This window comes from Acomys russatus, chromosome 7, assembly GCF_903995435.1.
Source record: "Acomys russatus chromosome 7, mAcoRus1.1, whole genome shotgun sequence".
Taxonomy (NCBI): Eukaryota; Metazoa; Chordata; class Mammalia; order Rodentia; family Muridae; genus Acomys; species Acomys russatus.
In genome coordinates this window covers 51,734,572-51,761,031 of record NC_067143.1, presented here as the reverse complement: position 1 = coordinate 51,761,031, position 26,460 = coordinate 51,734,572, and the positions used below count along the sequence as shown (strand labels likewise).

At 45.9% G+C, this 26,460-nt stretch overlaps 2 protein-coding genes across 3 annotated transcripts in view; both read left to right on the top strand.

The window, feature by feature from the left end:
* Window positions 1-26,460, top strand: part of Serpinh1 (serpin family H member 1) — a 671,742-nt gene that overhangs the window by 221,110 nt on the left and 424,172 nt on the right. The gene's annotated exons all lie outside the window — the stretch shown is intronic.
* Window positions 4,445-15,783, top strand: Neu3 (neuraminidase 3). Its single transcript, XM_051149027.1, has 3 exons — window positions 4,445-4,499; window positions 10,582-10,793; window positions 14,721-15,783. Exons 2-3 carry the CDS (start codon window positions 10,587-10,589, stop codon window positions 15,774-15,776), a joined length of 1,263 nt encoding a protein of 420 aa, XP_051004984.1. The 5' UTR covers window positions 4,445-4,499; window positions 10,582-10,586; the 3' UTR covers window positions 15,777-15,783.

The window sequence follows — 26,460 nt, the reverse complement described above, 5'->3', positions numbered from 1 at the left end:
AACAACAGAGTGATGGATCAGAAAATGTGGTGTATACACCCAATGGACATATTTTTTTTCAGCTAAACAGATGAATAAAACTGTCATTTGTAGAAAGGTGATGCAACTGCATATAATCACATTAAGGCAGTCTTAGACACATGATAGAGAATGTTTTCTCTCATTTGTGAATAAAATCTTGTATGTATTTGTGACATAAAGGTAGAAGTGAAACCGTGTGGAGGAACAAAAGACTGATAGGAGTGGTGAGAAAGAGTTCAGGAGAGTGGAAGGGAGTATGTTCTTGGTTGGTGTATATGTGCATAAAAATGCCCTTATGTAACACAATTGCATGTATACACAATAAAGAAGTGTTTAGGGAATACATAGAAAAAGATGGAATCAGCTCATGGACAATTCAATCAGCCTATTATCTCAGGCTAGGCACTGGCCATGGAGCAAGATGTGGATGGAGTTTGGCAAAGTGCTTATCCAACGCCCTTGGCTTTACATAAGAAGCAAGCCTGTGAAGGTGACCTCACCTATATGGGGGACTTACTCTGGAGATGAGGTGACTCAGAATGGCCAGATCTTTATACCCTCATTTCAGTCACTTATGAGTCAACCTGGGAATAGAGCTTGACTTCGAGAGAGCCTTCTTCAGCTGAGGAAAACCCTGACTCATTCAGTGTGGTAACTGAAGACTGACAACAGTTCCTGCAGCTATGGTCATGGGTCTTCCATGAAGGAAGACCTGCCAAGTGTGTCCCAGCATCTATCACAAGAGAAAAACAGTTGATGCATCCTTTTGCAGAGTTCTCAACTGATAAAGAAAAGCCTTGGAAATGGCTCAGAATCATTTTAATATTTTAGAAATAAAATTATATTTTCTAGAGCATCTTGTTATGATAAATGAAGCCCTTTTGCCAACATTTAAAGGGTATTTTTTTTTTATTTCTTCCTCCAATGTTTATTAACTGGAATTCTACCCTCAGGAAGAGCTCTTTTCCCTAGTTTGGACTACTGTTCATATCAGTGTGGACTTGGTTTTATTTTATTCTATGAATTCTAGTCTCACTGCCAATTAGCCACAGAGGTTCCAGCTTTGGCCAATAAGGAACTCTTGTGAAAGAAGTCCCAGTAACTCTGTGACCTTTTTGTACTTTATAGACCACAAGCCTCTCCCACACTCAGCTTGTATTTTGCCAGCTGCACCTGGGAAGATTGAAAACAGCTACAGCATTGTTATTTTCTCTAAAAACAAATTCAGGTGTTACTTAATGCCTGGTCACTGAGAAAAATCACCTCGATGTCTTTTTAGAACTGATTTATCTATCAATCTAGGATCCAAACAAGGTTCAGAGAGTCACAGTTTTGGGTGTTTTGTTTTGTTTTGCTTTTAGTTCATGGAAAACATCTTGATGTTTTATCTGCTCCCTCCCCCTGCACTTTGCTGTTTGCCAATTTGGCCAGTTGCCTCTTAATGATATCATGGTATCATTTAACACATTCTCTACCCCTCCTGAGCCAGGGCTAGGTAAGCATCTTATACCAAACTACACTGTCAACTCTCAGATTGGCTGCTTAGCCGCAGAGTATTAGATGAAAGCACATACAATAGCGCGCTCACCTCTATTTGTCATGTTATACACAGTGGGCTCAAATATTTTTGACTTGATTCATTTAGCATAATGGTTCTCAGCTTTCCTAATGCTGCAGCCCTTTAATATAGTTACACATGCTGTGGTAACTCCTAGCCATAAAATTATTGCATTGCTATTTCATAACTGTAATTGTGCTACTGTCACAAATCATAATGCAAATATCTGATATGTGACCTCCATAGAGGTTGTGACCCATATGTTGAGAACCACTGCTCTAACACAAAAGTTTTACACTGACCATCTTATGGTTCTAGCAGTCATCAAGTTATTGTAAAATAAAATTACATCATTCCATTATTATTATTATTATTATTATTATTGTTGTTGTTGTTGTTATTGAGAACATTCAGTCACCTTGGAATATGATTTGTATAGGAAAAGCTTTACTCTACCTTCTACTTTCATTCTAGCTTTATTCTTTCTATAGCAAGCTCTTAAAATGGCCAAAAGACTTTTTCTCCATGTGTCAATATGATGTCATAACATTTTAAGGATTTTCTACTTTGCCAACATGTATGCGTGTGCACCATGTGCATGCCTAGTACTTGCAGAAATTAGAAGAGGGTGTTTGGGTCCTGTGGAACTGGCGTTAAGGATGCTTGTGAGTCACTATGTGGGTGCTGGGATTTGAACCTGGGTCCTCTTGGCCACCGAGGCGTCTCTCTCCGGCGCCGTGTTCTCATGATTTTAAACATTTAATCTAGTTCTTGGTAAGTTGTTATCCCCTCCTCCTTTTATACAGGGTCTCAATATTTAGCCCAACCTACTCTGGAAATCAATATTTTTTTAACCAGCTGATTTAGAACATGTGGTGGTCTTTTTGCCTCTGTTGCCACAATGCTGGGGCAGGTGTGCACCACCACCCTGGACTGTTATTTCCCCCACGTTTGGTAGTAGGATCCTTATTAAATCACTTCTCTCCCCCCGCTCCCGCCCATTCTTTTCTTCTGGCTGCTTTGTTTTCAGGTAAGACCAGAAACTTTAGGCCTATGCTGTACCTCTTTTTCCCTAGCTCTGAAATCAGCCATTTTTCTGTGGGCTCCTGGTTCCTTTTAGGAGAGAACAGTTTTATTTTTTATTTTACCTCTGTGTCGTTACGTTACTCTCTCATCATATTTAAAAAGGGAAGAAGAGAAACCTCATTATGTTATAACTTTGTATTCTTACAGAAGCCCGTCCTGCAGAACTTTCCATTGATGGCACCTCGCCCAGTTCACTGCTCATAGCCTTTTCTCGGGCTCATGGATTCAAATGCAATCTAAGCTTTAAAAAAAAAAAAATTACATCTTCCAATTTAGTATTCTATCTTTCTCTTTATTTCTTTTTCCAGATTCCTTTATGTTTTATTTGGTTACAACAACAACAACAACAACAACATGACTTTAGATTGTTGCAATGAGAAACAACCAGAAGAATTAAGTTCACATCAAAGAAACTAGATCCTTGAATTCTTCTGTGGAGCAAGATGGGGCAGGCATTAGGGAGAGAAAAAAAAAAAAAAAAATCCTAAGATGACTGAAATGAAATATAAGGAAGAGACTTTATGCTCCTTGGTGGGAGGGCCCGGCCCCTTGGCATCATACCAGGCAGAGATGGAGTTCAGGTCCGGCTGAGTCTGCCCTGTTGTGCTGCTTTCTGTCTTACTATGGGTAGACCCACATTTGGGGATATGTGATTCTTAACATTATGAGGCAAAGGTTGCTATAGTGCGTCTTAATAGTGTAAGCCCAACTCAAGTCCCTCCCCTCGGCAATGCCACCATGCTAAGGGTCCTGGTTCATATGCTCATAAGTAACCACTGTGTGGATTCTGGTGCTAGTGTACTCCACAACTTCGTTTTGTATGATTGTTTTGTTGTTGTTGTTTTTTCTTTTTCTTTTCTTTCTTTCTTTTTCCTTTTTCTTTTCTTTTTTTCTTTTTTCTTTTTTTTTTTCCTTGAGTCTTCTCTGGTAGCCTTGTTGACTAGAGGAGTTTTTTTTTGTTTGAAGCACTTTTTTTGTTTGTTTGTTTTAGCGTCCCCAGCACTGGCTGACACTCTTATTTGCTGCGCTGTTTCTCGAGGGGGCCCATCTTTTGCTTTGGGAAGTGGGGAAGAATGGGGTGGTCCCTGCACATGACCGTGAAACAAGAGAATGGACTCAGTACTCGTGACAGATCCATGTATGTCACTGTAGACGATACATTATCTGGAGTACTGGAGAGAGAGCCTGGGATGTCGCACCTGCTAGGCAAGTGCTCTGCCACTGAACCTGTCCTGCAGTAGGGGCTTCTTGATAAATTGCTCAGGGTGGCCTTAAACTTACTTCACAGTCTAGTCAGCTGAAATGTAACAGCCCTCCAGCTTTAGTCTCTACCAGACTGGCTGAGTTCACAGCCCTGCCCCACTAGGCTCTGATAATCTTTTCGCAAGGGGAGCATCCATTGCTTTTTGTGAACACATTCCCGATCCACCTCTATTGGTGTAGCCCCTTCTGAGGCCTGGAACCTTTGCTCGACAGTTTAGGCTGTCCAGGGCGGGATGTTTTAGGCGGTGATACCTTCCCCAGACCGACAGATTAAGGCAGGGGAAGTAAATAGACCGGTGAGGTTAGGGGTGTGGCTTGACCAGGGAGATTGGCACCCAGCTGCTGCCCCGCCACAGTCCTGGGGCACCAGCGCCGCCTGCGTGGCCGCTTTTCTCTTGCCTGCCAGCTCCGATTTGTCTGGGTTTGTCTTAGCGCCCACGGTTTCCGTCCCCGCCGCCGCCGCCGCCGCCGCCGCCGCCACCGCCACCGCCACCCAGTTTCCGTCGCCCTGGTCTTGCTGCGGGCTTTTCACAAAGACTCCTCGGGAGAGCTCAGGGAGCCGCTGGAGCCGGTGAGCAGGCGTGGGCGTCACCCCGAAAATGGCCAGGGATGTGGGGACCTGCATCAGGAAGGAAATCTGAGTCAGCCTGAATCAGCCTGAATCAGCTAGGACCTCACAGGCGGAGGGCGTTCTGAGCCTTTCTATTTTGATTTCTTCCTTCGGAAGCCAAACTTAAGCTGTAGATTAGAACTAACTGTAGAAACGTAGAGGGAATTAGGAAAAGCCTTCTTACCACAGAGGAGTTGTGAGCGGCCAAAAAGGTCCCACGGTGGAATTTTCGAGACTAGGTTTGCAACTGTGTGGCCTTTCCTAAGTTTCCCTTCAAACAAGGCTGGCTGACTTCTGAAGCCAAACCTGAGTAAAATGTCAGGGCTGTGACACTGATGACTAAGGTGTCTGTCTTTGGCAACTGGAAACTTTCAGCACTATTATAATCTTGTGGGACTGCCACACATATGTAGTCTATTATTACATTTTCTATAGTGCATGACTACTGTTATGTATCAGTTTCAGTATTCAGGAGTAATATGCCCTGTTTGGCATGGTGGCACACACCTGGAATCCTAACGTTAAGGAGGCTGAGGTTTGAGGATAGCAAGTTCAAGGCCATTCTGGGCTACAAAGTGAGACAATGTTAAAACAAAACAAAACAAAGCCTGCAGTGATTAATAATTGAAAAATAGTGATTTGGTGATTGCCATGTATTGTGCTCATATTGTGCAGTAGGCCTGTTGTAGTAAATGTATCTAATAATTTTTATTATTAAATACCTATAGTTATTACAGCAGTATTATCTAACCCACTATCACAAGGACACAGACACCTGTTGTATTTTAGAATAGTCTCATTTTACCTGGAACTGGGCAGATACTAACCCCCTAATGAAACTACTCTTATCTCCCAGCCCCCATCCCAGGCCATCTGCTTTAATCATTTCTATCTGGGATATTACTCATCCACAATCCCAAAATAACTGCTTAAACTGTTCACCTGGGCCACTTCTTTTCCATGCAAAACTTCAGAGTTCCTCTTCCTGGCCCCCGTGGTTCCCTCCTGTGCCGTGGCGATTCTGCTCCGTGTTTCTCCTCTGGTACCTGGTTCCTCCTTCCCAAGATCCTTCGGTCCCCGAAGCCCTCAAGCCTTAGCCACCCCTACCTCATTTCTGCCCTGTCCAGGTGTAGGCCTTTTTAATTAACCAATCAACTTTAAACAGGTAGAGCAAGGTTTACACCACAAAGACAGGCATACATAAGGATGTGCACATCTGGGCAACAACTGGATCTTGGGGGTCAGTAGTTAGCATCAGAATACATAGCACCAGACCAACCTCCAACAAGGCCTTTAAGGCCTAAGCTACTTAAGGTTTGTAATGCCTGGTTCTTGGGACGCCCCACCAAAAGACCACCAGGAGACGAAACGGATGCAATTGCAAGAGGATCTTTATTCTCAGTTCAAGCTGGGGCCCCCAACTGTCACCAACACAGTGGTTTCAGGAGGAGCGCCTTGAGCTCTGGGTCGAGGGTAATTTATAGGTTGCTTTTCCCTCCCAGTGCCCCCCTCCCCAAAGTAGAGGGAGTCCCAGCTTGGCAAACATTTATTGGTTAAGATACAGAAGGAGGTCTTTGTGTTTTTAAATGATAGTAATGAGCTGGGGGCCCTCTAGTCCGGTTTCTTAGCAACCATATCTCCGGTGGGCTGAGAGGAATGCAGCAAGGCCATCCCCTCCCCAGGCCTGCAGGCTTATTTCTTAAACTTTGCCCAGTGACCCCAAAACATGATTTTTAATTCTTCTGGTCTCTCTGGTTCTATCATCATCATTTTTTAAAAAGATTTATTTATTATGTATACAGTATTCCACCTGCATAAACACTTACACACCAGAAGAAAGCACCAGATCTCAACTATAGACGGTTGTGAGCCACCATGTTGTTGCTGAGAATTGAACTCAGGACCTTTGGAAGAGTAGCCAGTGCTCTTATCCTCTGAGCCATCTCTCCAGCCCTCTATCATTATTTTTATGTGGAATTTAATTCACATAGATGAGGACCCCAAATCAATAGAGAAATGAAACGCATGCCCAAGACCCTATAGTATTCTAAGCCAAATCCTTTCTTAAGCATTGCCAGCAGGTGCATGGAAGGAGGAGAGTCTGAATGTGGATCACAGGTATGTTCTCACAACATGCTGAGAAGACAGTTTCACTCAACGTTTGATAAGGCTGGTGTGAAGGGAAAAAAACTTTTCTTCCGACTCTGAGGCCCCTTCTCCCACTGTGAGGAGTGTCGGTCGAGATAAGCCTTATGGAGGTCCATGTCGAATGGTGAGTGAGGTGCCAGTAGCTCTGATGGCTCCTCGAAAGATCCTGACCCCACTGCACACAGTGTCAATCTACTAGGGGCTCCTAGCACGCCAGGGAAGTCTCAAAAATGGATCCGAGGCTAGGGTGGTGACTGCTTGCCCTTCCTTACAGAAGTCTCCTAAGGTGACCTTGCTCCACCCCACCCCCATATCCTCATAGTACACCAATCTGATGGATTGCTGTTGGTGCTTGAGGCTAGCATGGGGTGGTCTGATGGGCCCTTCAGTCTTATAAAGGCTCATACACCCATAATGAAGTTACATCTGCACCTTGAGTCTGGTCTCCAGAGTCTGATTCCCGGGATCCTGTGTGCGCTCCATCGCCACTTACCCCCCCTTCCCTGGGTTCCTGATCCCCACAGCTGGTATCCAAACAGGAACACCAGGGACCCCCTAATTGCTGTGGATGAGTGGACCTCCCTATTCAAGATGAGTAAATCAAATTCTCAGTGTAAAGAAAATCAGTTAAAAATCCTGAAAGGTATTCTAGTGAGTTAGGTGGCTTTCTTTCTCAGATTAAAAGAAAAAACAAAACTTACTTATTTCTATGACAAGTTTCTTAAACTATATCCTTGGATGCTGGTTGGGGAGATCTGGGATGAGCAGACTTGGGAGGGAGTTGCAGTTCTTACACAGAAGAAAGAGATAGAAGATGCTTCCACAGGACTTTTCCCTATAGTTAAAGCCCTTCTTCTTTTCCTCCTCCTCTTCCTTCTCTTCCTCCTCCTCCTCCTCTTCCTTCTCCTTCTTCTCCTCCTCCTTCTTCTTTAACCAATCCATTTTTTTAAATTCTTAAACTCTTGACATTACAGAACTAAATTGAAATTTATTAACATTCCATTTATACATTTTTATCAACAAACAGACAATAAAATTCATGAACCAAAAAAACCCAAACAAAGCTAAAAACAGCGAAAAGCTTCAAAATTGTAGGGCCATTCTTAGTTGTCTTTGGGGACCTTGAGTCTGGTCTCTGGAGTCTGCTTCCTGGGATTCTGTGTGGATTCCACACCACTCATCCTGCTTCCCCTGCTTCCTGATCCCTGCATCCCACTGTTTTTACATCGATGAACCACACTTTCCTCAGTTTAGTGCTTGATTGGATCATTCATATGTGTTCAAGTTTCTCTTGCTTGACTCAGAGTCTTTAAACAGACTCAGTGTAACATTACCAAATATCTAATTCCCCTGAAATCTGCCCAAGAGACTGGTCTAACCTGATATTTCATTCATATCAGAAACTCTGCAGTGGCTCCCTGTGTGTAGGATCAGTACCACAAGGTGACAAAACCTGTCAGGATCTAGCTCTGCTGGGCCTTTTAGTCCCTATGTTTGCCCATATGTTATGTTTTCCACCTCACCGTAGCCACACTACCCTACTGAAAGTCCTCACAGCTCACTGTTTTCTGTTACCTCTAGACATAACCACCACCCACTCTGTCTTACCCCATCACTTGGCTGTTGGCTCTGTTTCTTAACAATTAAACTTTATTATACAACCTAGCTATCGTACACAAGAGGGAAAAAGGTTAAAGGGAAACAAGAGTGAACCTTCCAGTATCTGTTCCATGGGATGAGTCCCTAGGTGCCTCTGGCCTGCGCGCTGGCCTGGCCTGTTCGGCGATCCTTTTCCCAGTCCACATGCGCTGGAGCTTGGTTCGAACCTGCTGTCTCTTTCTGTCCTCTCTGCCTGTCTGTCTCTCGTGTGCAAGGGCCGGTCTCTTTCTCCCGGGAGAGTCGATTAGAAACACAATAATCAGCCAGGCAGTGGTGCATGCCTTTAATCCCAGTACTTGGGAGGCAGAGGCAGGTGGATCACTGTGAGTTCGAGGCCAGCCTGGTCTACAAAGTGAGTCCAGGACAGCCAAGGCTACACAGAGAAACCCTGTCTCAAAAAACCAAACCAAACCAAACCAAACAAAAAACCCCAAAAAACACAATAATCCAGGTGGAGTCCCCCAGTCTGCTTTCTGAATTCCAGGCCCAGGATGGCTCCACCCAGTCTATCTCAAGGTTAATCTCAGGGAGTATCCGTGGTGTGTCCAAGGGCAAAGCCCGCCATGACTGCTTTCACCTGTGCTCTTTATGTTCCAGTTCATTTAGTCAGGCATCCCTTCTGTCAGCCCATGCTTGTCCAGCACCTATCACAAACTGTGTCTGGTTCTAGGTGAGAAGATACAGCCCTATGCACAAGTGAGGGCTACAGTGTAGAAACTACCCAGATGGCAACCTCTCCAGAGCCGGGGGCCATCGGAGAAGATAAGGAAGTAATGGCTTTTACTGGCCAATAGAAACCTCACTTTATGAGGTTTCTGAAGAATGCTGAGTGTTCACCAGGTCAGAGTCCAGCCTGAGCTGAGCACAGACGGCTGGCCATCACGGCGTATTAGGACCTGACGCTGTGTAGCTTTTATTTTGTAGCATGCATTGAATATGTGTAATATATGAGATCTTCAGGAGTGAGCGGGCCACAGGGAACAGAAGTGGCAAGGGCGTCATCAGGTAATTGTCCACAGCTGAGGCCCTGAGAGGTGGATGATTGTTTGAGCAGAGCTGAAGGAGGTGAGGTTAGGGAGTTGTGTGGTTATCTGAAAAAGAGCGTCCCAGGCAAAGGAGGTGGCTAGCGTGGCGCAGCTGTTGCCCTCTTGAAAAGTCCTATTCTGGGTCTCTGATTGGCCTAGTTGCACCTTTTCCGTGTTCCTACTTGCTCTGATGCATAGCTCTAAGACAGCGCTTTTTGCTTCCTACTTAGAATCTGTGTACTTACTCTCTTGGTTGAACCTTGAGAACAGGTGTCTCCTTAGCACGCCTGTAGGCACTCAGAGATTGTTTATTGAATAAACAGAGGGACTCATTGGCCTAGCTCTTAGAGGCTGCTGTTTCATTTAGTTATTAAATAAATTATTTATCATATGGATCTTGGATGACAAATTGAAAGAAAATCAAATCTTAAAGTTTATTTTGTCTTTATGGCCTGAGTCCCTTCTGTGGCCTCTGAGAAGTGGGGCTTCTATGGTATTTCTGGAGGCTTCCACTGCCAGCGTCATCACAAGACTGGGTAGCCTATCAAATGGCAGCTAGAATATCACAAAGATCCACGTAACTGAGTTTGCAAGAAACTAATCTCCTGGGAGCTGGGAGTTAAGGCAGACCCCAAGCCAGTGTAGTTATCCTTTGAGCTGCACACAGGAGGCCTCATGTGAAAGTGTGGCTTTTAGGGGCTGGAGAGATGGCTCAGCAGTTAAGAACACTGGCTGCTCTTCCAAAGGACCTGGGTTCAATTCTCAGCACCCACATGGCAGCTCACAACTGTCTGTAATTCCAGTTCCAGGGACTCTGACACCGTCACACAGACATGTATATGTGCAAGGAGAACGCCAATTTAATAAAGATAAATTTAAAAAAAGAAAAGAAAAGAAAGTGTCCAGATTGTCCTTCATCCCAGGCTTCGGGATAGGGAGAAAGCTTCCCTAGAGAACTGTTAGTCACGGATGTTACTCAAATGGGTGTGAGTTGAGAGGCATCCGAATAACTAGGCACTCCAAGCCAAGGAACGGATGTGTCTATAGAGCAGAGTTATTGAATGAGGGTGCATATTATTTGCTTTGTGCTGTTGAGGCCAGGATTCTCTCTCTCTATGAAAAAGTAGGCATTCAAGTACCAGCCACATCTCACATGTGCCCTCTGCAGGGAACTAACAAGGCCCGCAATAAACTGTTTGCTGTCCTTGCAGAAGTCATGGAAGAAGTGTCATCATGCCCCCTCAGCACCACTCTGTTCCAGCAGGAAGACGTGAAAGGGATCACCTACCGGATCCCAGCCCTGCTCTACATCCCTCCCACCCGAACCTTCCTGGCCTTTGCAGAGAAGCGGTCCACGTGCCGTGATGAGGATGCCCTCTACCTGGTGGTCAGGCGAGGGGTGATGAAGGGGCGCTCTGTACAGGTGACTCATCCCAGATATAGGCCTGGGCCTCATCTTCTCTCAGCTGAATACACATCTGGGTCTCTCCCACCCCCATCTTTGCCAGCAAAACTCTGTGTGGGAGAACTAGGGAGGGGAAGGCTTTTACTGAGTGGTCACGGCTCTGTTGTATCCTAGGCATGGATGTGGTCCATTCACATCCTGTGTGGTCTGTCTGCTTTTTGTTCCTATGCCCTGGGAAAACCACCCAGAGGAGGAAGCACTGCTAGTTTAGCTTTGCTGAGCATTTCATTCCCCTAATCTGCATGCTTTCCTACCTCTCACCATCTGAGTTTCATACCCAAAACAGATGCTTTGCTATGTCACATTGACAATGTGACTCTGCTGAGCCCCTGTCTTTGCTTTGATGACACTGGTTCCTGTTTCCGGCTAAGGATTTTCCAGCCCCTGCTCTTTACTGTATCTCAATAGGGCTTCTCTGTAGCTTGCCAGATCAGACTGAACAGAGATCCAGCCCTGTGGCCTGACGGAGCCCAGGTACTAGCTATTTCATTTGGACAGGCATCATCTGTGCTTATTTTGGTCCTCTTTCTGGTGCAGCCAGTGAGCTAATAAACATGAGTGTTATTTGCTTATTTTGTTTTCCTGTTTGTTTGTTTGTGCATAACTTGTTGTGTAAGCCATTGTCCAGTAGTCACACATTTTCTACTTTATTTTCTCATTGCTATATTTACTTTCATTCTTTAATTTACTTAATTACAGAGTTTTGAAATTAGAAAAACCATGTCTTAATATAGAAATCTAGATTCTATTACCAGCTTCTAGCTTAGGGGTTAGGAACATAGCTTTAGTCCTAGTTAGGGTTACTGAGTAGTGCTGTGATGAAATACCATGACCAAAGCAAGTTAGGGGAGGACAGGGCTCATTTTAGTTTACTCTTCCAAGTAACAGTCCATCATTGAGCAAAGCCAGGACAGGAACTCAAACAGAGCAGGAGCCTGGAGGCAGGAGCTGATGCAGAGGCCATGGAGGGGTGCTGCTGACTGGCTTGTTCAGCTTGCTTTCTCCTAGAACCTGGCACTATCAGCCCAAGGATGGCACCACCCGCAATAGGCTGGGCTCTTGCCTGTCAATCATTAATTAAGAAAATGCCTTACACCTGAATCTTACGGCAGCATCTTCTCCACTGAGCTCCCCTCCTTTCAGATAACTCTAGCTTGTGTCAAGTTGACATAAAACTAGCCAGCACAATCAGTCGGTACGTACACCATGTTGGGTTTGTGAACTTGGGTACCTGAGTCTTCTTTGCTTTAGCACTTAGAGGATGTAATTGATAACGTAAACTGCACAGTAAGAACTCGACACTAGTCATCTTCTGCGGTGGTCTGTCTGCATAATACTTCATATGAAGACCTTAATTATTGGCAATAAGTTGCATCTTTTAAATGAGATAGTGTCTACTTTTCTAACTATACATTGGTCTTGTCTTGCCTCCTTCATCAGTGGGTCCCTGCATAACATAAAGCCCCTTTTGCAGAGAACCACTCCTTGAAGTACCTAGAAGTGGCTCATGCCTCCTAAGGCTTCTTTTCTCTAGACTAAAAAGCTTTTACTTATTTTAGTGGCAATCTTGATGTAGCATCTGGTCCCTTGGAAACTGCAACCTGAGGATCCTGTCTGAGCTGTCAGTGTCCTTCTAAGGACACTTAGAATGGATATTTAGAATGGACCTAAGGGCTCTAAATGGCTTGTCTGGCCTAGGCTTGGCTCCTATGTGGCACAGACAGGCCTAGTACAGGAGGCTACCACCGAAGGCCTGGTACTTGGGGCGAGATCACTGGGCGATGAGGATTAGCATAGAGCCCTTCCTGTAGCACTATATATGAACAAAGGGTCATGTCCGCCATTAAACAAAACTCCCTGTGCTGGGATGCTTACTCTTATAAGCAAAGCTACCATGAAATATCATTTTTAAAATTTTGTTTCACAAAGAAAAGAGGTTAATTAGCTTGCCAGTGAAATGCCTTATACTTTTTCTTTCTGTGTGTGATGCTGGGGATCCAACCCAAGGATTTACATATGCTAGAAAAGTACTCTAGCCAAACCTATGCCTCCAGCCTTTTATTTAATGAGCATGTATATCCTGGGATGATTTTCCAGAATTAGGTATCCAGGGAAAGCACTCAACTATTACACTCCAGTCCATACATAAAAGAGCCTGTTTCTCCATGTTTTTTTAAAACCAACAATTATCAAACTTTATAATGTAAAAAATTAACTGAAAATGCTATCTGCTTAATCCCAGTTTATGTTTTGCTTTTATGTGTGAGGTTGAACTATCTTTTTTCCTCTTCCTGTAACATCTCTGATTTTGCTCTTTGCCTCTTTCTATTGGAGTTCTAGAAGTTTACCAAATGCTGCTCAGGGAGCTCAAGCCTTCCTTGAAGTGTGTGTAACTAGGCATTGTCTCATTTGCTCTTCTCATAGCTCCTCTGGTATTCTCCATTTAGCGATAAGGAAATATAAGTCAAGCCTGCCCAGTGTCTCACAGTAGTGATAAAGGTAGGCGTGGGCAGGCCTCTCTGACTCTGCTTGAGTCTTTAATGTGCTGTTAGACATTGCTTTCTCACCATAGCATAGGAAGAGAAAAGCTCTTCAGTCTTGAACTTTATCTTTGCTGGAAACGTCCCTATTTGATCCATTGTTTTGTTTTTGTTTTTGTTTGTTGTTTACTTGTTTGTTTTTTGAGATAGGGTTTCTCTGTATACCCCTGGCTGTCCTGGGCTCGCTTTGTAGACCAGGCTGACCTTGAACTTACAGAGATCCACTTGCCTATGCCTCCTGAGTGCTGGGATTGAAGGTGTGCGCCACCACGTCCTGCTCCATTGTTTTCTTTTCATCATCATCATCTTTTGTATTATATTTGTATTTATTCTCTCTGTCTCTCTCTCTGTCTTTATCTCTCTCTGTGTCTGTGTCTCTGTCTGTGTCTCTATCTCTGAGTCTCTCTCTGTCTCTCTGTCTCTCTCTCTTTCTCCTCCCTCTGTGTCAGTCTGTCCCTCTGTGTACATGTGCCACAATGCATGAGTGGTGATCAAAGGATAACTTGAAAGTCATTGGCTCTCTCTTTCTACCATTGGGTCCCAGAGATGAGACTCAGGTCATCAAGCTTGGCAGCAAGCGTCTTCACTCTGAGCTGTCTCACTGGCCCCCATCTTTTTGTTTGTTTGTTTGCTTTTATAAACTTTTATTGGCTGTTTTCATGTGCCAAGTATTGAAGATACAAACATTTATAATTTGGGTATTGTCCACAAAGCTCATAGTCTAAAAGTGCAGACAGTTAATGAAAATACACATAGTGTCACATAGCTTCTATAAGTTTCAGGGAGAGTGAGTTTTAAGGAAGGCTTCCCAGAGAAGGTGGTGTTGGAGTTGAGAATTGGACAGTGATCTGGAAGTCCAGATGAAACAAAAAACGTTCTTAAGAGGGCATAGCTTTTACAGTGTCTAGCACTATCACTTTTTTCTAATTTAAATCCACCTTATAAGAGCTGCAAATTTGCCAGGCATCGTGGCTCACGCTTATGATCCTAGCACTCGGGAGGCAGAGATAGGCGATTCGTTGTGAGTTTGAGGCCAACCTGGTCTACACAGCGAGTCCAGGACATCTAGGGCTACACAGAGAACCCCTATCTCCAAAAACAAAACAAAACAAAACAAAACAACAACAACAAACAAAAACAAAAAAAAGAAAGAAAGAAAAAGAAAAAAAAAAGAAAAAGAAAAAAAAAAGAGCTGCAAATTTGGTGATTATCTGGGCATTCAAGATTCTGTCCATTTCAATGTCATATATATATTGTTTGCAAAAAGAACTGGTGCTTTTAATGAACCTCTTGTCTTCCTATTAGTAACTTATTCACAATATCTCCTTCTTTTTCCCTTGACTAGTGGGGCCCCCTACAGCCACTGATGGAAGCCGTATTACCTGGGCATCGGACCATGAACCCCTGCCCTGTGTGGGAGCAAAATACTGGCCGTGTGTACCTGTTTTTCAACTGTGTGTGGGACCATGTTTCTGAGCGTTATCAGATTATATGGGGCAAGAATGCCGCTCGTCTCTGCTTCGTTTGCAGTCAGGATGCCGGGTGCTCATGGGGTAAAGTGAAAGACTTGACTGAAGAGGTCATTGGCTCAGAGGTGAAGCACTGGGCCACGTTTTCTGTGAGCCCAGGTCATGGCATCCAGCTGAAGTCAGGGAGGCTGATCATCCCCGCCTACGTCTACTATTTCTCACACCGGTTTCTCTGTTTTCCATGTTTAGTCAAGTCCCATTCCTTGATGATCTACAGTGATGACTTAGGAGTCACATGGCACCGTGGCGAGCTCATTGGGCCCCATAAAACAGGGGAGTGCCAAGTGGCAGAGGTAACTGGGAGGGATGGTAACCTTGTGCTCTACTGCAGTGCCCGGACACCAAGCAGATTCCGAGCAGAGGCTTTTAGCTATGATTATGGTAACTGCTTTCAGAAACCAACCCTGAACACACAGCTCTGTGAGCCTCCCCATGGCTGCCAAGGCAGTGTAGTGAGCTTCCAGCCCTTGAACATGCCATCCATATGTCAAGATCCAAGTGGTAAAGATACTCCCCCTACTCAGACATGCCCTCTGCTGGAAGAAGGAGGTGGAACATCATCAGGAGCATGGCTCTTATACTCACATCCAACTAACAAGAAGCATAGGATTAACCTAGGCATCTACTATAACAGGAACCCCTTGGAGGGGACCTGCTGGTCCCACCCCTGGATCCTGTGCTATGGGCCCTGTGGCTACTCAGATCTGGCTGTTGTGGAAGAGCAGAGGTTGGTGGCATGTTTGTTTGAGTGTGGGAAGGAGCAGGCATGTGAAGAGATTGACTTCTGTCTGTTTTCAGACAAAGAAGTCCTGAGCTGTGAAGACTGTACCAGGCCTCGTAGGAACGAAAGCCAAATCACGGCTGACGGGTGAGGAGCCAACTTTCTGCAGAAGGGAATGGCAGCCACAGCCAGGATAACTGAGCTCTCTGGTAGCTACAGAAAATCCAGAGACTAATATTCTGCTCCTTGCATTTTTTAAATTCACTTTTCCTTTCAGTGAACCTATGGAAAGTTGGCCATGTCTTATGCAACAAGCTGTTGGCCTGGGAGTTTGTTGCTGTGGCTTCGGGTCTGCTGTTGGCTTGCCTTAGGACTTTGGATGTATCATCTGAACTCTTTGGGCATCAGGTCTCAATTTGTAAAATGAGAAGATTGGTGTGGGATCTCCTGTCCTCCCACTAAAAGCAGAGGTCACGTGCTCACTTCTTGTCCCACAAACCCTGGGGTCTGAACTTGAGCGAAAGCCAGAGACTTATCTTTTCAAATGACTTGCTGCTCACCGGATGAGGTGGCATTTAGGTGTTTTGGCCAAAAGAAAGATCTGTATTGTTGTGTTTTTAATTAAAAAAAAAAATGCCTTATCCTTCTAATGATGCCCACAGCTCTGCAAGGTCTCCCTCCTAGAAGAATTAGAGTGAGGCTGGTTGCTTTTTCCAGCTTTGCCACTGTGTCAACTCCCTTCCTCATCCAGAAAAAAACGAGAAGCTTGTGCCAGCTGCCCTCGATAATGGTGCTTATTGCTTTTGATGCCATTACCTCCATTAAAGATGACTCTGAGGGAGCTGAAAGATGCTCAGTGGTTAAAGTCCTATTCCAGAGGACTTGGGTTCCAGTCCCAGTACCCGAATGATGGTCCACACCGTCTATAACTCCAGTTCCGAAGGATCCAGTGCCGTCTTCTGGCCTCTGCAGCCACTGCATACCTGTGGTGCATAGACACACACCAAGGCAGTATGCCCACACACAGTTCCCATGTTGTCCCTTGCCGCAAATTTCTTTTTGGCTCTCTGTTGTTTACAACAGAGGTTACAAGGATGGTTACACGTCATCCTGGCATGCCAACCTTCCAGTTGAATTAAATAATAAATGCATAAATACTTGTATTTACTCTTAATGTGAAGCCCACAGTCAGGGGAGACCTCTTTCCAAGTGGGGCATAAAGAGCAGCAAGGGCCTGAGGGGGAGCAGAGTGGGTAATGGCAGGGGAAGTTGGGGAGAGGGAGGAAAGGGTAGCACCCTCCTGAGAGGCAGGGACTCCTGACAGAGCACAGCTTTTTTCATACTATACTAGATTGGGGGAGGCACTGTGGCTAAATTCTGTGGCCAGGGGTAAAAGATGAAAAAACAGTACTGGGATGTATGTGACAATGTCCAAGAAGGGAAACAGGGAAGGCACTTAGGTAGGTGCCAACATGGATGCCCACATCTCTTAACTACCCTCCCTTATTCCTCCCCACTTCTGCTGTGTTTATATCTACTTAGTGACTAGTGGTAAAACTCCTTAACTGGGAAAAAGCCCATTGTGCTCATTTCAGAAAAGGCAAGAAAAGAGGATTAGAGGCACAGGAAGTCCGAGGCTACGGGGGAGGGGGGTAGGTGATGGCAACTACAAGGGGCAAGGGCAGCAGATGCCAAGCTTGCACCTAAGGAGGAGAGGCCGTTGTTAGGTCCTGGCTTGAGGGATGGTCTAGACAGGAGTACTGCGAGGAAGAAATCAGGCAGCCATGGCTGTCCTGAAGCTGGAAGGAGGGAGGGGGACCTACACTGGCCTGTGGCTCAGCCCGTGGAGGAGGCCCAACCCACATTCTTAGTTTGTTCATGTTTCAACTAAGCAACAAAGACAATTGAGGGCACGGCAGCTCTGGCAGTCACCCAAAGCTTTCAGGGCCCTGGGACCTATCCCATGGTCTGGTAACAATTGCTGAAGCCACTGCCATTGTCTTCAGGTTAGTAGAAAAGCAGGAAAGACAGGGCGGGTTAGTGACACTTGCAAAGGGGAAAAAAAAAAAAAAAGCAGAAAGGAGGCCTGGAACCTGGTTGTGAAGAGAAGCCCATATAGGCTTTGATCTTTTGCCCTCAGAGCATCCCAGTCTAACCCTTAGCCCTTTAGGATGGAGAAGGCTGCACAGTGGCTTCTTTGGAAGTGGTCCAACTTCTCTGGACTACTGGAGTTCCAGAGAAGGGGCCTCCTGTCCACTCAACGTGCTGGCTTTGTTCATGTATCTTAACAGTTGCCCCGAGTTCAGGCTGTCTGGTGCTGTGTTTGGTCCTGTGTCTCTTGCTCATGAGTCCCTGCCCACCCCTACCCCGACCCCCGAGGGCCAGAGGACGTCATGAAGCTTCTGAGTGAACCTAAGAGCCCACGGAGCTCAGCCTGAGACTGAAGGATTGATGATCCCCGTCCAACCCTGCTGGCCTCATCACACTCCTCCAGAGCCCATTGCGGCTGAAGTCACATTCTGAGCCTCCCATTGGTTCTCCCATAGGCGGCCAGGTGATATTGGTATCTCCTCTGCTAGTCAGGGTGGAGGAATCTTTTGTCCCTTTCACCCGGAATCACAATAACTTATCTATAAATATCACATCCCGAATCTCCAGAAAGTAAGAGCTGTCAGATCCCTCTCTTTGTCCTCTGTCCCCAACAAAGAGTCTGAGATGGTAGGCAGCAGGAAAGATAGGCTGGCTGAATCAGTCAGAGGTTCTTGGCCTGCTTCAGCTGCATCCAGCCCTCTGCAGCTCCTCCCACATCCAAACACTACCGAACAGTCCTTAAAAGGAGAGCTGCGTCTGCTGCTCTGATTCCTGGAGCCGGGCTTGCTTTGTGAGATGTCCCAAGCCTAAAGCGAAGCTGCGATGGGCGGGCTTCTCATTTCACTGGTAATTCCCTTTTGTCCCCCATTGGATTTTCCATGACTGCCACTCCACCAGGACTCACAGGGAGATGCTGAGCTAATCATGTTCTGAGTGTGGCTTGCCTGGCTCTGTGATGCCAGCCCCAGACATGTCACTGTACAATAAACACTATCCCCACTTAGAACAGCAGTTCTCAACTCGTGATCTCAGAGATCACCAAAGATCATCAGAAAACACAGAGATGTACATTACAGTTCCTAACAGTAGCAGAATTACAGTTATGAAGTCACAATGAAAATAATGTTATGGCCGGGGGTCACCACAACACGAACTGTATTAAAGGGTCACAGCGTCAGGAAGGTTGAAAACTGCTCATTTAGAGATAATAAAGATGCTTAAAGGTCTTCATTCCGGTGACTAGTGGTCTTTATTGCTAGGGAAACTGACATGATTATTCCTAATATCTATTAGTAGCTCAACATTTTTTTTTCAAAAAATAAATTTGAGGTGATTTATTCTTTTCAGAGAACTTTTCAGAAACTTTGATACTCTTGTATTTCCATACATTGTTGTTTAACCAGTGGGAAGGAAGCGAGCCAGGATTACTGTGGCTAGTTTGAGAGCGAAGAGATCACACTACCCAGGATGCTGGAAGTGAGAAGCCGGTCTGTGCAGTGACCACTGACCTCAGCTCCAGTCTGGCCACTGCGTAAACTGGCTGGACTCCCAGGTGTTTTGGTGAAGAGGCGATGTCTTTAAGTTCACTGCTGATGTCACAGTGTGTGCATCTTTGGGATGCTTTAGTCGCTGCTGGGCTTAGCCAGCTAACTGAGCGTGACTCCTTACAACGTCTCAGCAAGTTGTGCACTCTCTGAAACTCACATTTGGAAAGGCTTCCCATATGCAATTTGAATGGGTCTCCTCACATTATCCTGAGCGTGCACACACACACACACACACACACACACACACACACACACACACACACACACACTGCATTATTGTCCCTACCTACAGATGAGGAAATAGCATTGGGAATCCAGCCATGTGAGAACACAGAAAACACAGAAGCCTCACCAGACCCTCATGAAGCCCTCACCAGACACCCAAAGAATTGGTCCCTTGATCTAGAACTTCCAAGTCTCAAGACCTGTGACCCACAAATTGCTGTTGTGTATGACCTTTCAATCCACGCTGCTGTAATAAGATCACAGGTCTACCCTAGATGGAGTCCGAGCAGTGCTTTCCAATCTTGTAGGTACATATGGTATATATGAATCACTCGGAGAGTTGTTCAAAATCAGTTTCCAATTTCTCAGCCCCCATCACACTTCCCTCTGGAGGATGGAATTTAGGAAGTCTTGGGTAAATCTCTTGGGGTCCTTAAACTTAAATTCTTTGGGGTCAAATCCTTGGGAAATTGCTCTTCTGGCTATGCTCTGTGCCTGGTCTGACAGCTTCTATGTTGAAAATGAAGGCTTGTGGAGTTTGGTATATAAGCAAGTATGGACTTTGAGGGAAGAGCATCAAATCTCTTTAGTTTTCCTTTTGTTCCTCTTGTATAATGTGGAATTGATAAAATATTTGTTGAGTGAGTGAATGGACATTGCAGTTTTGATCACTTGGGAAGTATAGCCCCCACAAAATTGTGAATCCAGAGGTGGGTCTTAGGCAAGATGAAACATCCCTGCTCTTCTTGACTTTCCCTGACTTTGAAGCAACCCCAAGGTAACACGAAGTAAAGTGAACCCCGAGTTCAGAGATGTGCCACAGGCAGGACCCCAAGCTGAAGCTGAGGAACTACGTCATCCCTCCAGGTTCATACCCCGCTCTGTTGTTACTTGAAGCTGTGGTGGATTGAAGGATAATGGCCCTATAGATTCCTGTTTGAACACTTGGTCCCCAGTTGATGGAACTGTTTGGGAAGAATTAGGAGGTGTGGCTTTGTGGGAGAAGGCATGACACTGGGGGCATTTTTTCTGGCTGGTTTCAAAAGTCCATGCTAGTCTCAATTAGCTCTATCTGCCTCATGATTATGGATCAAGATGTAAGCTCTCAGCTACTGTTCCAGTGTCATGCCTGTCTGCCTGCTGCCATGTTACTGGCTGTGATGGTGATGGACTTACCCTTCAAAATTGTAAGCCCCAAATAAACTTTCTTCTAAAGTTGCCTTGTTCATGGTGTCTCATCATAGAAATAGAAAGTTAGCTAAGACAGAAGGGCTTCCAGAAGTGTGGCTAGCACTCAAGTCTTGCATTTGCTATGTTGTTAGTATTAAGGAACATTAGGGGTGAGCACATTTAACCTGGAGCTTGTGATTGGATAGTGAGGCTTCCGAAGGCCACTATGGTGGCAATAGGAACTGGAGAAGATCTGAATGCCAGAGTCTGGTGCCTTATAGAGAGCATCCTTCCACCCGTCCTGTGAAGATGCTCTTCTGGAGAATGGATGCAGTTTCCCTATATCTCTGGAGAAGGGCATTGTGGGTATGTATCCATCAATATTTCTGAGGCTAAGGAGCATCTCAGTGCCCTACGACCTTGTAGTGAGTGGGCACAGGTCTATTCCAGATTTCTGCTACTGCAGTTGCAGTCACCTTTGCTGAATTGCTTTTGCTGCTTAATGGGTCTGCTGAGCCAATTCTCCTGCTGGAGAGTTGGCTCAGCGGTTAAGAGCACTGCCTGCTCTTCCAAAGGACCCGGGTTCAATTCCCATCACCCACATGGCCGCTCACAACTGTCTGTAACAATAAGACCTGACACCCTTACACCAATGCACATAAGTTAAAATTAAATAAAATATTTTTAAAAAATGGGTCTGCTAAAATCTTGATCACAAAGAGTTGAAGAGCTCCAAGAAACTGAGTCTAAAAAGGTCTACTTCTGTTCCCATTAGCTTCTTTTCTCTCCTATCTAGGGTGGGTTGGAAGGGAGGTGTAAGCATTAAAGAACCCCAAATAAAGTCAGTTAGAAAAGGCTCAAAGCCTCCACATGCAAAAGAGGCCTCTGGACTTGACTGTGATCTCTGTGGTCTGAGGGTAGGGATCATTAAAATGTATTTTCTATGACAAGGCTTCAAGGGAGGGAGAGAAACACTTAAATGACACTTAGGAGGAGAGTATAAGGGTGTGTGTGTGTGTGTGTGTGTGTGTGTGTGTGTGTGTGTGTGTGTGTGTTTAGCATTCTGGGGAATCGAACCTTGCTCTTCAGCTCTTTGGATTGTAGGGCAAGCACTTTACCAACTAAACCATCTCTCCATCTCAAAAAGGAAAGGTTCTTAAGTGTTTCCTTTTCTCTCTTCCCCAGTCTCCATGCTCCTTTGATTTTCAGAACTCGGCCAATGTGTTGAAGCCTAGTTCTGCCTCTCCTTTGGGAAGTGGGCATGATGGCATTAACCTCGTGGCTGGTGACAGGACCTCAGATGTTCTGTGTAAGGCATTCAGAGTAGAGACATGGCGAACTTATTCTGAAGTCCCTGTCTGTGTCTGGTTCTCACCTCTGGTAGGGATAGGACCCTTGGGTCTGTCCATAAGCACAAGGCCATGAGAGCTCTCTCTTTTGTGTGTGAGAGTACTATAGTAACCGGCTGAGGAGACCTAACTTTGGGCCAAGGAAGAAGTGAGAGGTGAAAACTGTTGGGTCCGTGTGTCTTGTGAGGACTACCCATCAGTCTTCACACTCCCCCACCCCCGCAGTGCCCAGTTACCTCCCCAGCCCATTCTGTACACTAGCTGGCTTCTCCACCAATGGGACACTTCTCTCTCCCCCCTCTCCATTTTTATTTATTGTTCATGTGATGTGTGTGTGTGTGGTGTGTGCATACCGCAGCGGTGCCTGCGTTCTTTTCTGGGCTGAACTCCCAAGTGGCAGAGGCCAGGGACTGGGTCATGTCCTGACGCTAAGTATGAGCACCATGGGACTTGTTAGATGCATTTGCGTATGTGTGAAAATGGTAGGGAGGGTAGGCAGTTGCAGGTAAGTGGTAGGCAGTCCTACCCCCAAGACGCTCATAGTCATTTGGACTGGGATCAGAGCAGAAAACTTATGATATTGGTCTCTTTCAAAAAGATACTAGATATTAATCTGTTTCCAATAATTAGAACACGTTCTTGGCAAGACTATTTTGGACCAGCAAATCAAAAAATCTGAAAGCAGAAGCATTTGTAGCTTCGTCCAAGGCACTACCAACAGTAGCCACAAGATGGCACTCTTCCTCTAACTCCCGTAGGCCTCAAGCAACGCCAATTTTAAAGCATGCTGTCTATCCTTGGTGGCAGAACAGCAGTGCTTGTTCTTTCAAAGTACCTGAACTTTCAAAGTTGCCCCTTTGTACCTCTCCTTGCAGATATGGTCTTAGGACCTCCTGTCCTTGGTTTTGGGCCCTCACAGCAAATGCACAAATCTAAGACCTCAAGGGAGGTCCTACTGGGTAAATGTCATGACAGCTGCGTTTTGCCTTGCTCTGCCTGACAGGGTTTACTTCAAAGAAAAGTGTAGTGGGGGCTCCCTGAGGGAGACACTGCCGTTGGAGCCCCTTGACTCCACTACCAAACAGGGGTCTGCTTGGTAAAGACCCAGGAACCATTTCTGATGTGAACAAAGGCTGTGAGGTGCCCCCATCCCCTGTGGCCGGTCAGCCTGTGCTCTCAGCAGGATAGGCCCCTTTCTCTCTGGGCCAGGGCAGAAAAGAGAACAGATGTTTATGAACGCAACCGCTGTGTGGCTGTCATTTCAGGTTTCTCACCCTTCTCTCACTCACACACTCCTTCCATCTTAGCTGAATCTGTGGCTTATTTTTAATATTTTCCTTTATCATACTTGGTGTAGATATCTGATTTCACAGTCTCTTAGCAGTGATACAGCTTGATATTTTTTTCCTAAATGTATTATGACAAACACGTAAACCGTTTTTAAAAGATAAAGAACACTGACAAGTACCCTTGTTGCTGCCAGTGAGGAGTGTGCCATGCCTGGGTGAGTTAATCTTCACAGGGTCTTGTAAAGTCACTGACACCACTTATATTTTATATGAAATTGAAGGCCAGAAAGGTGAAGTGACTTGGCCAAGGTCACACTGAGTCTTCTGATCTTGGACCACAGCCTAGGGCAGAGATGTGTCGCGGGTGCTTGCGGGAGGAGGTGCACTAATGACAGGATGGGGGTGGGGAGAGCTGCTTATGAGAAATGCAAGAAGGCAGAGACAATGGAGGGGATGTGGGGACAGGGACTCCATATCAGAAAGGCAAATGACCCAAGTCCCAATGTCCTATGCACAGTAATGGCCATGAAAATAGCTGCAGATCTGCCTGCGTTTCTGAGAGCAAGATTTATCGTGCCAGCGGCTTCGGTAATTGGATGATGAAAGCATTGCAGCTGGGCCTGCAGGCTCACGATTCATTATCAGGGAGACGGGTGGGTGGGGAGTGGCCTGGAATTCACCCAGCTGTGGAGACTGCCACCCTGGAAAGAGCAGGTGGGCAGGCCTCAGAAACATAGGGGACCTTCCTCCTCTCAACAAAGATCCCAGGAAGGGGCTGACAGACTCAGTGTGATGGCTGCTGCACAGCGGGACAGAAAGGGAGGTCGGCTTCAGAGTGGAGGTGATGGGACCCTCCAGGAGCAGGACGTGTCCAGAGGTGGGGGCCTGTGGCCAGAGGGTAGTCCCCCAAGTGGAACATTATGCCTTTGAGACCCTGGGCAGATGATTTCATTGCTTCAAGCCTCAGCTTCCCCAGATATATCCTGAAGATCATGGTGCTGACCTAACTAGGAAGTACTGAGGTTCCAAGGAGATGCTCTGATTCTGTTTAGATCCAGAACCTACACCAGGGAAACCTGCTCGCTCAGGTCTCTTTAAAAAAAAATGGGGTGATTATCTATTTGAAGAACTTTCAGGTTAGAAACTGACCTTAATGTCTAGCACTATCCCCATTCCAGTAAAATTTGGTGACAACATTCATTGGGCTGATGATAACAATAGTATTTCTTTTTAAAAAGACTTTTTTTTTAATTACTCTCGTGTGTGTGTGTGTGTGTGTGTGTGTGTGTGTGTGTGTGTGTGTGTGTGTGTGTTTATTTGCACATGAATGCAGATGCCCACAGAGGCCAGAAGGGGATGTCAGTTCCATTGAGGTAGAGTTACAGGCAGTTTGTGACTTGGGTGCTGGGAACAGAACTCTGCTCTCTGCAGGGACAGTTCACACTCCTAACGTCTAAGCCATCTCTTCAGCCCCAATAATAATAATTGTTGATCCACGGTCATTTTTGTTCTAGTAGAGGACAAAGTCCTCTTCCTCATCGGAGTTTCCACCTTCCCTCTCTGCTCATGCGGCCAAATGAGCTTTCCAGATAGTCAGAGAGACTGTTCTAAAATTCAAATGTGGTGGGGACATGATCTGCCTACCCCCTGCCTTACTTTCTATCTTCCCCATGTCCCAGCCATATTATCAAGTCTCCAAGAAAATTTAGGTGGCCTCTCCCTCTGGCTGTGCTTGTCAAGCAACTTTGTCTGTATCTGCCTTGCTGTTCTCTCCTCCCTCCCAGCAAATCTATGCCCTTCATACCCAGTTCCAGAGTCTGTGCCCAACCCTGGAGCTGTCTGTTTACCTGATGTAAACGGTAGCTCCCAGAGGGCTAGAGCAGGTCGTGATCTTTTATGGCCCCTCCCCTCCCCATACCTTCCAGTGGGACAGAAGCAGGGTCTCAGGTCACCATCTCCCTGAGCAGGACCCTGAGCAACAGACATACACACACACACACACACACACACACACACACACACACACACACACACACACGGCTGGTACATGGAGGTGGAGAGCCTCACCAGCATGACAGCAGCCTAAGGACATCACCCATTCCATCTGGGTGCTGCCTTGGTAAGTGGGGAGAGAATCAAGCTATCCTCTCCCCGTGGCCTGTGTCTCCCCACCTGACATAGAACAGAGATAAAAAATGAACGATACAAAAATCCAATCTTTCTGATGCGGAGGCTGGTGAGGGTAGAGGCAGGGCTGGCGGCCCAGGCGGCTGCTCACCGTGCAGCACATCTCATATTTATTGCCTCATAATTGAAGGCAGCCTGGAGATGTCCCAGCATTGGTCCCCGACAAGACAGATGGGGGCACAGTGATGCTGAAGGAGGGAGTCAGGACACAGACTTCTCAGGAGTGCAGCTTCGAAGGACAGGCAGCTGGCTGGCTGCTGCACAGGCCTCTGAGAGCTCACCTGGGTTCAAGGTCTCGCTTTACCACTCCCTTGTGATGACTTTGGACCAGATGCTCTCTTCTGGGCTACAGAATCAGCCTTCTATATTTCTTAACCAGGGTATGGGAGAATAGTTCTGGCATGAAGGGAAATCTGAGCTACTGATTTTCTGTGTGTCTTCGGACAAGTCTCTTTACTTCTCTGGGCTTTGTGCTTTCACCTTGTAAGGAGGGGAAGATGCCTCCTTCCTCTACATGAAGATCAAGAGGGTTGGGTTGGCCCAGAAGCAGCTAGACTGTGCCTTTTAGCAACAGCACTGGAAAAAAGTCCTGTAGAAGTAGGCAAAGACATGCTGCCCAATTAGCAAGAATTGGCCATAGCTCCCAGTTGCTGTGGAAATGGTCCAAGTAACCAAGTTTGGCATCTAATGCTTTATGAAACCTGCAGTTCTATGTTGACTCATTGTGTCATGTGAGGAAGGGTTCTGGGCCTGGGAACCTGGAAGTCAAGTTCTGGGCCAGTCTTATCTCTGTGTGAAAGCACGAACAAGCCCTTGATTGCCTCCAGGTCTCAGTTTCTCCATCTGTGAGGTTTGTGTGTATCATCTACAAGCAGTTGGCATTCCCAAGCCCAAGTTAGTTGCCAATTTCTGTTCTCTGCTCAAGTATCTTCTATGCCCTGCCTCCTTCCATTCCAGTTAAGGCTGCTGGCTGTCTC

What these genes read in the sequence shown, in the direction of transcription:
- Neu3 (XM_051149027.1), top strand. Translation starts at nt 10,587, where the DNA reads ATGGAAGAAGTGTCATCATGCCCCCTCAGCACCACTCTGTTCCAGCAG. An exon ending in TGAAGGGGCGCTCTGTACAG is followed by an intron (nt 10,794 to 14,720) that starts GTGACTCATCCC and finishes TCCCTTGACTAG; the next exon opens with TGGGGCCCCCTACAGCCACT.